At 58.2% G+C, this 13,029-nt stretch overlaps 6 protein-coding genes across 6 annotated transcripts in view; 4 read left to right on the forward strand and 2 right to left on the reverse strand.

Moving 5' to 3' along the window:
* Window positions 1-578: 578 nt before the first annotated feature.
* Window positions 579-1,857, reverse strand: VDBG_04259 (37S ribosomal protein S24; the record flags this gene model as incomplete). Its single annotated transcript, XM_003006260.1, has 3 exons — window positions 579-899; window positions 964-1,250; window positions 1,320-1,857. The coding sequence occupies 3 exons, from the start codon at window positions 1,855-1,857 to the stop codon at window positions 579-581; spliced, it is 1,146 nt and encodes a 381-aa protein (XP_003006306.1).
* Window positions 1,858-3,459: 1,602 nt separating this feature from the next.
* VDBG_04260 (predicted protein) lies at window positions 3,460-4,278 on the forward strand (the record flags this gene model as incomplete). Its single annotated transcript, XM_003006261.1, has 1 exon — window positions 3,460-4,278. One exon carries the CDS (start codon window positions 3,460-3,462, stop codon window positions 4,276-4,278), a length of 819 nt encoding a protein of 272 aa, XP_003006307.1.
* A 778-nt stretch (window positions 4,279-5,056) lies between these two features.
* VDBG_04261 (conserved hypothetical protein) lies at window positions 5,057-6,517 on the forward strand (the record flags this gene model as incomplete). The annotated part of the gene is made up of 3 exons (XM_003006262.1): window positions 5,057-5,522; window positions 5,585-6,250; window positions 6,357-6,517. The coding sequence occupies 3 exons, from the start codon at window positions 5,057-5,059 to the stop codon at window positions 6,515-6,517; spliced, it is 1,293 nt and encodes a 430-aa protein (XP_003006308.1).
* A 1,178-nt stretch (window positions 6,518-7,695) lies between these two features.
* On the forward strand, window positions 7,696-9,487 carry VDBG_04262 (histidine permease; the record flags this gene model as incomplete). Its single annotated transcript, XM_003006263.1, has 4 exons — window positions 7,696-8,053; window positions 8,102-8,441; window positions 8,492-8,771; window positions 8,903-9,487. The coding sequence occupies 4 exons, from the start codon at window positions 7,696-7,698 to the stop codon at window positions 9,485-9,487; spliced, it is 1,563 nt and encodes a 520-aa protein (XP_003006309.1).
* Window positions 9,488-9,979: 492 nt separating this feature from the next.
* On the reverse strand, window positions 9,980-11,916 carry VDBG_04263 (mlo2; the record flags this gene model as incomplete). The annotated part of the gene is made up of 2 exons (XM_003006264.1): window positions 9,980-11,449; window positions 11,549-11,916. 2 exons carry the CDS (start codon window positions 11,732-11,734, stop codon window positions 9,980-9,982), a joined length of 1,656 nt encoding a protein of 551 aa, XP_003006310.1.
* Window positions 11,917-12,500: 584 nt separating this feature from the next.
* VDBG_04264 (DNA replication licensing factor mcm2) overlaps window positions 12,501-13,029 on the forward strand; it is a gene marked incomplete at both ends in the record, with an annotated part of 2,598 nt that continues 2,069 nt past the window's right edge. The window contains one exon of the mRNA XM_003006265.1: window positions 12,501-13,022. Coding sequence (XP_003006311.1) covers window positions 12,501-13,022 — 522 coding nt within the window. The remainder of the gene's footprint in view (window positions 13,023-13,029) is intronic.

Genomic DNA, 13,029 nt, shown 5'->3' on the forward strand with positions numbered 1-13,029 from the left:
TACCTAGGTACCTACCTAAGGTAAGGCGAGGTACCTAGGTAGTTAGGTGGTAGGTAGGTTGGTCCTAGGCAACTGGCAGGTAGGGAGCCAGCGGGCTGTACTTGGGTACCCCACTCACTCGGCAGCGCCTGCAGTCCAGGTCGATACCTCGGCCCGCATCAGCAGCAGCAACAGGAGCAGGGTGCTAGACCATGCGGCGCTTGCCCAATCAAGGCTGGACACCCCGTGACAAAGACCCCGGGCGTCGCTCTGTCGACTCCGTCTCCCGTTGGCATCTACCTTCTTTTGCGCCGACATGGTTCTGGCCGACCATGATCGAGACACCAGCTCAGCCGCCTATCGTTTTTGTCATAGCTCCCCTGATCCCCGACCCCCGACAGCCCTTGGCGGGCACCATGCGACGTGAACGAATGCCATGACATTGATCGTAGATATACACGACTGTTGTACAAAAGAGTCCCTGCGCCCAAGGCCAGATGACTGAGCTCCCTCCACCCGCTCACCCACCCACCCACGACAACTAGACACTGTGGTGGTGTATGGTACAATCCTCCAGCGCTCTCCCCTGCCGTCTAGTCCTAGTTTCTGCCCTGCTTTGCGGGCTTGGGCCCCGCTTGCCTCTGCGCGACCACCAACATCTCGGCCATGGCCTCTTTGCTTAGCGTCTGCTGTGCAACGATGGAAGGCCCGCCCAGCATCGCGTCGATCATCTTCTGCCCGTCCACCAGTTGTCCCTCGGCCTCCTTGCCGGCGTCCAGCTGCTTGGCCTGCTCCCGCAACGCCGCCAGCTCCTTCTTACGGTCAGGCGTCAACCGCCACGCCTTGGGGAACTTGGGCTTAACCACCGGCTTGTAGTGTCGCGTATCCAGAGGAATGTCCTCGAATGTGTCCTTGGGGTCCTGTAGTCTGACGTTAATCCTCTGTTCGTGCCGCTTGCCTCTCGCCAGCGAGCGAATGCCTTACCTTGGCCGCAGCCACGAGCGTGTCCACCTGGTCCGCGAGGTATCGCTTGTTCTGCGCGGCGTGGTCGAAGCTCTCGCAGCTCATCTTGATCGTGTCCTTGCCCGGGTCGTACCGCGTTCCCGCCAGCTTCTTGAGCTTGTTCGCCTGCACCGGCGTCAAGCCCAGGTCGGCCGGCGAGAACTGGACGACCACCTTCTTCTCTGCCGGGTGGTTCTCGCCCATGTATGTCGTGTATCGGTATCGCAGCACCTGCTCCTTCGTCGGCGGCTCAAACGGCTTGGCGAGTTCTATTGTTTTTCCCCCCATGTTAGCACGCCACGCGTATTGTCCCCCTTCGCATCGCGGTCCCTTCTTACTCGATAGCAGGGGCATCTCCCAGGCGGCCACGCGGGCGTAGTGTCGGTGTTCCCTGATCTCGTCCAGCTTGCCGTGCGCTAGGGACGTGATGTCGTCTTCGTCGAACTCGGCGCCCGTATCCTCCGTCACCGTCTCCGGATCGAGCTCGTCGTAGAAGAGCGACGAGCGCTGCGCCGGCTTCTGCCTGATCAGCTCCCTGTACTGCGCGTCAAAGGCCTGCTCCTTGCGAAGCTCGGGCTCCTCCGCCGACAGAAAGTCGTTCAGTGACGCCGGCGAGTCGGGGCCCTCGTCCTCCCTGATCGCCGCCTCCAGCGCCTTGAGCTGCTCTGGCGAAAGGTCCTTGAAGGCATCCTCGAGGTGCTCGTACGGGTTGGCCGAGCCCCGGTTGCGCCCGCCGCCGGGCGCCCACGTTGTCGCCGTCGTTGTGAGGCCGCGGCGTGGCGCCATTGAAAGGCCAGCCGTGGGTAGCAGTCGCGCGGCGGACGCCTGGCGGCATGTTCGGAGACATAGCCGTACGGCGTATCCTGCTGCGGCCATTGTGGCGGTTGTGTTGATCGAATGTGGTGTTGGGTCGGTTGCAGGTGGCTTCCTCCTTGCGATGTTCGAGAGGCTCCAAAAATTTTGGCGTGTTCAGGATGGCTGCACCGCCACATGCGCTAGTCAGCCATTTCACAGTGTGTCAGCCACAGGCCTGGCCCCGTCCCTCGGGAGCTTCAACGACAGTTCGTCAATCTCTACAGCGGAGGTTCAAACACAGCACAAGTCGGATCAAGTTCTATCCTCGACCTAATGGAGCTTTTAGGTTGACTTGCCCAGGCGATCCTTCCCCTCGCGTGGTGTCAGGTCCTGAAATTGCTCGCTTGATGTCCGCGAAGTATGCTGAGGAGGCACAGATCGAAGACGATTCCTGGCCAACTTCGCGCGAGCCTGGTTCGTGTTGGGTTGGGAGAGCATAGCGATCAACCCCTTGACAGCATCCTTGCTTCGTTCTGTCTTGAAATTCCACACCACTCCTGCCTATATCCTCATGGCCCTGTCATTGCGAGTCGCTGGATAGCTCTCTCCTGCTGCTGCAGTGATTCCCTAGTACACATGCACCATGAGCTTGATATTTCTTGCAACCTGTTCTAGTTCCCCTTGCCAAGTTCCCTTCTCGTGAAATTCTCGACTCATTCAATGCCATGGTTGACCTTCGGACTGTCATAGTCCGACCTCAGCATCGGAGTCTAGAGCGTTCACTCGGCCCTGATGACACGTCCCGCTTCTTGCATACGCTGACACCAGTGGCTCGACGGAGGGACACTTGCCATGCGTTGGTTGCCTGGTGATGCATGACATTTGACTGGGTGTTTGATTATTCCCTACCTAGAGCATCTGCCCTGAGGATGTAACATCAACGTGGCGCTGGCCGGAAACTGCTTCGGAAACTGCGCCGAATATCTTACGATCACTCAAGGTCACCTGGAACATTTCCCCGACAACTACATGCGCAATAGATGTCTAGTCGTTCAGCCGGGTCTACACTCAAATGTATTTGCCACGAATCTCTTTGTACTGAGCTCTCCTTGTGAGTAGCTCATTGGTACAGTTAACCGTCACTGCTCTCCATTCTTTCATATACTGCGCTGTCTAGAAATCCCTACCTGTGCTTTGAGTTGGGTACACACGACATATGTTAACAGATACAATCATGGCTATCGATAAATCTGCCTCGCTGTTGTGACCAAAGCGTTCCGCTGTGATCATTGTGGTCAAAGCTACTCAGGTCCATTACCTTTCAATGTCGATACCATAAGACCGCCCGTTCACTTGCATCTGGCCGCTACATCCGGTTGTCGTCGTCCGGCCGCCACCTGGTCGTTTAGTAACCTGATGGCCTGGGTCCCCGTTAGTCCTCGTCATCGCTGTTGTTGTTGTCGATGTCGTCGCCGCCGTGGCCGTTGTTGTTATTCAGCAGGCGCTATTGTCGGCCTTGACTCTTCTTGAGCTACTGATCTTCTACTCCGAGAAGGCACCCAAAACCCGCCGTTGGGTTCAACGTTCACCGTTTCAACTCCCATCTCTTACTTGGCTGATCAGCCTCGTCCTTTTCTCGACCTAAGTACCAACCACACGGTCACGACAGCAGGCAAAAACATCATGGAGCCTAAACCCCCCAATGATGGATCTCGCCCCATGTTCGTGAGCAAGCGTGTCATGGGAGCTCACGACTCCTTGGAGCAGGTCATCGTAACCGACAACCCCATCACTGCCAGCCGACCCCTCCCCGTTCCGGTCCGAGAAGCCCATGCTGTGGAAAGGCCCCGCACGCCGACTGGAAAGTCATCAATCCACTGGGATGATGGCGTCGATCCGGTCGTCTTACCCCGTGCCTTCAAGACCCCTCGCGGCTACATGAGCCCTTTTGTCGACCAGAACGGCAGCCCCATCCAGCGCAGCCTCCGTCGTGCGATCCCCCCCGTGGAAAGTACCAGGGCCTCCCTGGTCGAGGGACCTCTCGCAGGCAACGATGTTCCTCCCAACTATGAGAGATTCTACCAAGAGCTCCGGGCTGAGAACCCGTACCCGAACCCTCAGTTCCGCCCCGTCGGCCGACCCCTCGGCCCTCGTCCCATGCACAAGCGCAGCGAGTACGACGGCAGCTTCAGCAGCCCCGATCTTGCTAGCGCCGCCGACCACAACGAGCCCAACGTCAGCTCTGCCGGTCCCAAGCTTCGGGGTAAGCGTTCCCGCGATGCCATGCAGCGCACCAATACCATGGCTGGTCGCGATGCTGCTCGGGAGCGTGAAATCCGCGAAGCCCATCACAGACAAGCCCTGGAGGAGGATGTCAATGACGGTGGTTCGTCCGGAGACGACAGCGACGGTGATTCGACTCCCAAGGCTTCCATCCTCAACAAACATTTGTACAACCAGAAGGTCGTCCTTGACTCCATGGACCTGGATAGGGTCCAGTAGTAGGCGGCATTCCACAGTCGCTTGTGATAACAGGTATGTCAAGAAACGTCCGACAAAACCACTCTCTCTGACCACTCGGTAGGAAGTTCTGATACACCATGGCTGGTAATAACATAGCCGCCTGTGCGGTGCATGTCTGCATCGCGGGCTAGGCTCACTCACCACTTGGCACAGGATACATCTGGGTGGAACAGCTGTAGAGGAGGGACAATCGAATCGAAGGCCGTGTGTAGGATAGAATCAAAGACCAGACAAGAGGATCAAACGAGAGAAATCGGCCGAAAGCTGCAATACAGGAAATGCCTTTTCAAGCAATGTTCTTGCTTTGTGACGCTTGTCTGATTAAGGTGAGGCCCGTGAACCTTACCTACCTAGGTACCTAAGGTACCTTACCCATTCTACCTCCTAGGTAGGTAGGTCGGTGGGCAGCTACAGGTACCCGAGATTGAGCTATCTTATGCCATGGCAAGGGTATCCATCAATCGAGGCGAGGTGATATAGAGCAAACCGATCTTGTTCCCTCCTCTCTCGCCTTATCCAATATCGCATTTTCTTTGAACAGCAGCGATAAGCGCCATCGCGACAGTTGACCACATTCACGGACCTGGACTGAAAGCTGGCGCCCGCAAATGACATCCCACTCCGACCACACGCACCTGTAACCACAACCCCGCCAACAGGTTGTAGCCCATGCCAAAAGGCCCTGTCCAGCTCCACCGCCAACAACGCCAACCATTCCCGATACATCGACCCAAATCCAGGGAACGCCCTATAAACCATGTTTCCCGCTCCCCCCTCCTTCCACGACGCCCAGCCTAACCAGCCTCTTCCTCTCCCTAACCGCCAGGGACCCCAAACAGGCGCCGTGTCCGCCCAGCAACAAGCTCTCGCTCAAGCGCAGCTCTACCAGCAGCAGCAGCAGCAACAGCAGCAGCAGCAGCAGCAGCAACAGCAGCAACAGCAACAGCAGCAGCAGCAACAACACCAACAAGCGCTTCTCCTCATGAACGGCGTCAACGGGGGAGGCAATGCGCCCAACGGCATCGGCGTGGCCACCCCGGCCGGCCAGCAGGCCGAACTCAACTACATCTATGGCCTCGTCGAAGAGCTGAGCAGGCAGCTTGCCGAGAACCGGCGCGCCACAGAAGAGATCGTGTCCGGCCTTGGTCGCGTGCGCAGCCGGGCCCGCATCCAGGGGCTGAGCAACGAGGAGCTCATCAACGTCGCCGCCGAGGACATCAACGGTGCGCTTTGCCTGCGCCTGTGGCCCTCGACCAGAAGAAGCAGCTTGCTGACCATCTCCCAGCCCAGGAACAAAACATCGACACGCTCATCTCCCTCCTCTCGGAATCGCTCGACAAGGCAAAGTACAGCCGCGACGCCAACGCCCAGCTCCTGACGCAGTACGCAACCGCCCTGGCGTCCATGCTCAAGCAGTTCCACGAGTACAAAGCCAAGCATGTCGCCGACGTGTCGTCCTGGCACCGCTCCTACCGGTCGCAGCTCGCCGAGGCGCGCGCCGAGAACAGCAAGCTGCGTGAGCAAATCTGGGAGATGCAGGACCGCGCCGGCAAGGCCAACGGCCTGCTACGCGAGTTCCGGCGAACCTACGACGAGGACGCCGAGCGGTGGGACCGCCGCGTCGGCGACACGGCGGCGCGTCAGGAGCTGCGCTTCTGGAAGCGCATGGCCATGCCCGACTTGCCCGACGATGACCCGTACTGGAGCGACGACGATGACATTGTCGACCCCGCCGAGAAGGAGCGTTTGCAGGACGTGGAGCGCAAAAACGAGCAGGATCAGCTTGCGGGAAGCCAGATGGAGAACGACGACGAGGGCCAGCAGATGCAGATGCATCACCTGCAGGGAGACAACGCCGGCGTAGGCGGCGTTGGATGCGCGGGATTCGGGCATCTCGGCGGGCATTCCGACGAACCCTTCCGGGCCTTTGAAGCATGGCATCGAGCACGGGGTCTTCGGGGCAGTAGCCGCCGCCAAGGACATTCATCACTTTCTATCACTGCATGGAGCGCGGCGTTTTGGACTATCACTCATCAGGCGTACGACGTCTGTTCTAGGCATGTACAAAACTCAATACTATACCACTTGGGGGGCCTCGAAGCATCCCAAGAACTCGAGCCCAGAAATTCTGTGCCAGCCATGTGCCCATTATGCCGGTGTCTCCTCTTCCTTGCTCTCTGGAAGACTGGTGGCCGGACTTTCTTTACAGCAAAGCTAGAAACGCCCAGGGCGAGCCATCACCCCTCTGGCCGTCGAGCTTGTCTTGACGCATCAGGGCCTAGAAGCCTTGTCCAACATGCGAAATACGTGACCGACAGGCTTTGTGTGAGACTTGTTACGAACTAGGTATTGAAGGTAGGCAAGTTTGTGCCTTGTCCTGGTCATCGCAGAATTATCACAACTACCATGCTGTATGGAAGAGGTCAAGGCTATGTTCCTGTCTTTTGGGGGGGATCCAAGGACCAGCTGATGCTGGAGGGTGTCTCCCGGCCTCCGGCGCAAGCAGAGCCTCTTTCAATCCGGATCAGACCCCCCTACGTCTATCATGGTCGGTTCGGATGAAGCCACCACAGGCAAGTCAGGTCGAGGCTCAGTGGCAACATAGTTTCGCCACCGACAAAGATTATTTCAAGGCCACTCCGAACCTTGTAGGGAACAAACCTTCAGCCTGTCACTCGTTGTCATCGTCAGATCTCCCCTTGCCTGGATGCTAACCGATGGTCATCCCATTGCTGCTGCTGTGAACTAGATGGCGTAACGATACTATTCATTGCAAGCGAAGAGAGGATACAGTTTCAATTGCTCAAGTGTGTGAATACTATGACGAGCAGTTTACCACAGAGCAGAAGCCTGGACGAGACGAGACACGCATTGGCCTCTGTGAGCAGTTGGTGCCTCGGAATGATGCCTGGCGATGAGGGTTTTCGTTGAGAATGCCTACTGGCGATGCCTCATTCCCGAGTCGTAGAAGAGCATCAAGGAAGGTAGCAAAGGAAAGGACGCCCCAAAGTCAGTCCTTCCGGGGATGATTTTCGGATCCGGCCTTATCTCACCACCTACTCCCTAGTTCAGTTACCTTGGGTACTTCCCCACAACACGAGGATCATGCCTCTTCGGCGCGTCACGATGCTTATCAGTGGACGGTGGCTATGGACAAAGAGAACACCCTGAGGCTGCTCGCTCGGCCGTGCATGACTGCCACCCGCTCCTCGAGCTACATATATCATTCCATTGTGGCCATCCGAGCATGTACTAACGGCCGTAGCTTGGAGTCTCGTCTCGCCCTTCTACTCCGTCGGCCTTTTTTTACGTCCAGAGTTTCCATCTCTACACTATCCACAACATCAATGCCCTAGAAGTCAGCACAACTCAGATCATACGTACCAAAACTGCACCATGGACGAATCTCAGAGCGCAGATCCTGGGCCGAGCCATGTGCAGGTCACGGAGAAGCCTCGCGCAGACAGCTCGGCATCAATGCCTTCAATGGGCAATCAGACGTCTCAAACGACCAATGACGGCACCGTCACCCTAGTAGGGCCACCTGCTCCGCAAAGCGAGGGTGACAAATTAAGGAGGAATATCAGCATTCGACACATGGTATTTATCGCCTTGGGAGGCTCTATCGGCGCCGGGCTCTTTGTCGGATCAGGTGGCGCGTTGCACGCTGGCGGTCCGCTCAGCTTGGTCCTGAGCTTCGCTATTGTCGGTGTTGGTGTGACTGTCACCATGGGAAGCTTGGGAGAGCTCGCGGGTATGTTCTCCGGCTTTCCTTACTGCCGCCACGAACTGACAGCGCCAGCTACGTACCCTGTGGCAGGCTCGTTTTACGAATACGCCAGGCGCTTCATCTCCGAGCCTTGGGGGTTCACCATGGGATGGAACTTTGTCTTCGCCTGGCTCATCATATTTCCCTTCGAGCTCAGTTGCATTGTCTCCCAAATCAGATTTTGGAACGAGACTGTGTCGCCCGCTGTCATCATCTCGCCAATTCTGGCTGGGCTGATCGCCCTCTCGTTTGGAGGATCTCGATTTTACGGCGAGGTCGAACATGGCCTCGGGATTGCAAAGGTCAGCGCCTTGACGATTTTCATAGGAATGGCGATTGCAATCATGGCCGGGGCTGTCCCATCCGATGCGAGGTAAATACAGCAATTTCGCCGTGAAGGAGGATTTCACTAACATATAACAGACACGGCACGGGCGTGACATTTTGGACGACACGCGACGTCATCGCAAACGGATTCCCTGGGTTCATGACCCTATTTCGTATCGCAGGCATGGCGTACGGAGGGACTGAGCTTCTCGGCATGACGGCCGCTGAGTGCAACAACCCTCGCCGAGCTCTTCCGCTCGCTACCAAGATTACCTTCTTCAGGATTGCCATCTTCTATGTTCTCACTCTCCTGTTCCTCGGCTTCGTCGTTGACTCCCAGGATCCGGGTCTCGCAAAGATTGGGCATGGCGCCCAGGTCAGCCCTTTTACTCTGGCTGCGCAGCGAGCGGGCATCACAGTGCTACCGGATCTATTCAACGTCTTCGTGGTATTGGCACTGCTTTCCATGGCCAACGCCAGCATCTATGCCTCTAGCGCGCGCTGCAGGCTCTCTGCGAGCAGGGCATGGGACCTCGCTTTGCAGCTACCATCAAGTGGGGTGTGCCTATCTATGCTTTTGCTCTGGCCTTTACCATCGGCCTGACCGCCTTTGTCAACGTGGCACCGGGAGGCGCTGTTATATTCGACTGGCTGTTGAGTCTTTCTGGAGCCTGCAACTACTATACCTGGCTCTCTATCTGCGCCAGCCATATTCGCTTTCGCCGGGCGTGGCACACACAAGGCCACAGTCTCGACGAGCTCTTGTGGACCAGTCCTTTCGGCGTATTGGGCTCATGGATCGGCATTGCGATTTGCAGTACAGGTCTCCTCGCGAGCATCGTCACCTCCATTTACCCCCTGTACGGAATCCACAGCGCACAGGACGCTGTCCGTGACAATCTAGGCATCGCCATCCCGATGGTCGTGTTGGCCTCGTACTGCTCGTGGGAGAAGCTTCACCGCAAAAGGACACCAGTCGTGATGATCGCCCCTGCTGACATGGATCTGACGACGGGTTTGCGATGGAGGGGCTCCTACCTGGTGGATCTGGAGGATGCGCCCCGCGAAGAGGCACCAAAGTCTTCAACATGATAACTACATAGACAGCGTAGCTTGGTTCCAAGCATGAAAGCAGCACTGTTGGAAAGACTGATGAAGATGTATGTGATCATGTTCTTCTAGAATGATGGTAACCCACTTCGCTGAAATCTATCTGTCTCATGCGCTTTGGCGAAGAACACAACAAGAACCTCTTATCCCCCTTCCACGAGCTCACGACATATATATACTCAGTGCCTAGTCATGGAAGGAATATTCTTATCTCACAATCATACTTGTCCTCAAGGGCTACAACATGCTACCATACATCAACACCATTTTCATTCTTTTCATCGCTATACCACAACAGTCTGTTGTCACACGCCTCGCGACAGGCAACCCAGAACGCCACCCGGGGTCTTTCTCAGTTACGAGACCCAATACCACCCAGATACACACTTGATACTACATGCCCCTCCCTGGGCCCCCAGTCCTGTCGGCGTAGCCTGTCCAGACGCCAACTTCCCGTGGCGCAGCAATCGCAACTCAGTAGCCGCTCTGCTCCCGCCGGGACCCATCGTCCCCGTCCTTGCCGCGACCCTCGGCCGCCTCGCCGGCCTCCTTGATGCCCTGTTCATCACCCCGCAGCTTGGCAAAGTAGGCCTTGATGTCCTCGGCGCCGATGGCCTGGCCGCTCTCGGCAAACTGCTTGAAGAAGGGCGTCAGCTGCTCCTTGAGGTGGTTGTAGGCCATGACGCCCTCGATGGCGCGTACGCGGTCGACGTTGCGCAGGGCGCTCTCGCCGCGCTCGAGGAGGCTGCCGCTGCCGTTGGTCGAGCCGCCGCCGTTGTCGGAGCCGCCGCCGTCGGAGAGCGGCGGCTCGTACGTTTCCTCCTCCTCGAGGAGCTGCGGGTGCGCGTTGAGCTTGCCGACGTAGCAGCTGGAGCAGCGGCATAGGTTCTCGCGGAAGGTTTCGGCGAAGAAGAGGGAGAAGGCCTCGGCCGGCGGCGTGGGCAGGGCGCTCCACTTGCATTCCGCGGCCGGCTCGGCGTTTGGGGCCGGTGCGGCGTGACTGGGCGCCTCGGGGGCGGGCTTGTCTGTACTGTCTGGTGTGGGACCCAGCTCGCTCTTGGCGCGCTTGGATTGTGATTCGTCCTCGAGCTCGTCCTCGGCCTTGCGCTTGTTCGAGGTGCCGTTCGTCTCCTCCATGGACGGCCTCTCCGCCTTCTTCTCTTGATGAGCAAAGACGGCAGGGAGGAAACCGTTGGTGCCGGCGTACTTCCCGATCCAGGGGTGCGCCCCCACACACTTGTAGCAGAGGAAGCCTTCAAAGTCGTCTTCGGCAGGGAATCCGGGGGGCATTGGTGGATCTTCGTCCTCGTCGTCCTCAGCCTCGGCCGAAGCCTCGTTGGCGGCAGGTGCAGCGCCATTGGGCCTCTCCTCAGCATCCTCTGTGATTGTTGGCAGTGAGCCACCCTCGGCCGCCTGGTCCTCTGGTTTGGCGATGCCACCGCCCTTGGGTTCCTTGGTCTCCTTCATGGCCTCGAACCATGCGGGGCCCATGCCGACGAGACAGCCGGGGTGGTACCAATCCTCGCCGCAGCCGCCCGTCTCGGTGGTGCCGAGTCCGAGACACTGGAACATGGTGCCCTTTTGCTGGAACGGGTCGTAGTCGCATTCGCAGCCGCAGAACCTGTTGCGGAAGTTCTGGTTGTAGCGGTTGTTGACGTCGGGCTCCTCCGAGTGGACGCCGCCCTTGGTGTTGGTCGCCGGGTTGATGCGCAGGGAGCACGGGTTCGTCGTGGGCAGGCGCGTCGTGCCGCAGTCGCAGGTGAAGTTGCGCTTGGTGAAGATCTCGACGAGCGTGTGTTCGCCGTGGCACTGGACGGAGCAGGAGTAGCAGACGCCTGCTGGGGTGAAGGGGTCGGCGGGGTTCTTGGGGGCGGGCGTGCAGGTCAAGCAGGCGAAGACGCTCTGGCGAAGCGGACCGAGTACTTTGGTGCAGTTTTCGATGCTCTGTTGAGATGGGACCAGGTCAGCGTTGGGGCCCCCCCCATGAATGATGTGTGCATCACCCCATGAATGATGTGTGTATCAGCGGCATCGGTGACGTACATAGGGCAGAGCTTCGCGGGCGTCGGCCTCCAGCTGCATCTGCTCGCGGATGAATTCGGCTGCGGTCTGCGAGTCGGTCGACTTTTGCGATGAGAAGCTGTCGCTACGCTTGTGACTGGGAACGCCATCGTTGGCCATCGCAGTCGACGACACGACAGCTTCAGCTGGAGGGGGAGGGGGGTCCATCAGAGCGATGGTCGTAGGGAGACACGTTTTTTTTTTTTTTTTTTCGTAGGCGGGCAGCTGATTGATGAGAAGGAGAGATGGGATGCCGAATCAGACAATTTCAGGTGCAAAGTCACGAAACAGCAATTCGAATGACACTCGACATGGAAATGGAATGGACGTGGGCACGCAGCTTCGAGTAGCACTGAGGCTCCAGGTGATGGAAGTGACGGAGGGTACGTACCGGGGAGGTACCTTACCTTAGGTTCTGTGACACGCGTTTCCACTTTACGCGTCAACCGAGCCCAGTCTAGAGCCACTTAACGCGCTTGCCCTTGACGCGTTGCACCTGAGACGCGACAGACCCTCATTTGGAGTTGAGGAGTGAGGAGCGGCCCCCCCATTCTTATTAGCAGCCTTCACTTTGCATATCCATTTATCTCCCTGGCACAGACTCGACATCCCAACCCCCCCCCCCCTCCTCCATCACCCCGACAACCCATCCCACCTTTCCATCGTACCCATTGCGCCTATCTGAAGCCATCGTCACATCAAGCGCGAACGATGAGGTGAGTTCGACTGACTCTTTTCTGAAGACGAGCCCTCGCTTCGTCTGCTCCTTCCTGCTCTTCCTGCTCTCCCTGCTCTGCCTGCTAACCGCCGCCCACAGTTCTCCCTTGCGCAACCACCCCAGTTCTGCCAACCGCGGCATTCCCGCGCGTCAAGTCGCAAACGATCACGCACCAACGGCGACGATGGCTCCTCCGTCGGACTTGCCTCGAGCCCCATGGCTTCGTCTCCGCCCGCCTTCAACATTGCCCACGGAGGAGACGACGACGACGACATTGAAGAGGATGTAGAGATTGAAGACGACCTCGACGACATGGACGAGGCCGCAGAGGATGACGTCGACCTTTTCCGCGAGGGTTTCGAACAAGACTACCGGAGCAAGGAGGATGACAGATACGAAGGGATCGATATCGACGACGAGGGCGAGTACGACCAGATGGACCCGGCCACCAGGAGGCAGCTCGAAGCGCAGCTCGCGCGCCGCGACGGTGAGGTCGCCCGTCGACAGCGCATTCCCGCCGCGTTCCTGCCCGGCGAGGATGACGATGGCGATATCGACCTCACAGCACAGCCCCGTCGCCGGCGACACGCCTATGACGAGGACCCCGACGATGCGATGGACGAAGACATCATGGACGAAGAGCTCTCGCTCGAGGCTCTCCAGGACGTCAAGGCAGGCGAGCCTGACCGACTGGGTGTCGCAGTCGTCCGTGCAGAGGACCATCAGCGAGGAGTTCAAGTCCTTC

Source organism: Verticillium alfalfae, genomic scaffold, assembly GCF_000150825.1.
Source record: "Verticillium alfalfae VaMs.102 supercont1.4 genomic scaffold, whole genome shotgun sequence".
NCBI classification, from domain to species: domain Eukaryota; kingdom Fungi; phylum Ascomycota; class Sordariomycetes; order Glomerellales; family Plectosphaerellaceae; genus Verticillium; species Verticillium alfalfae.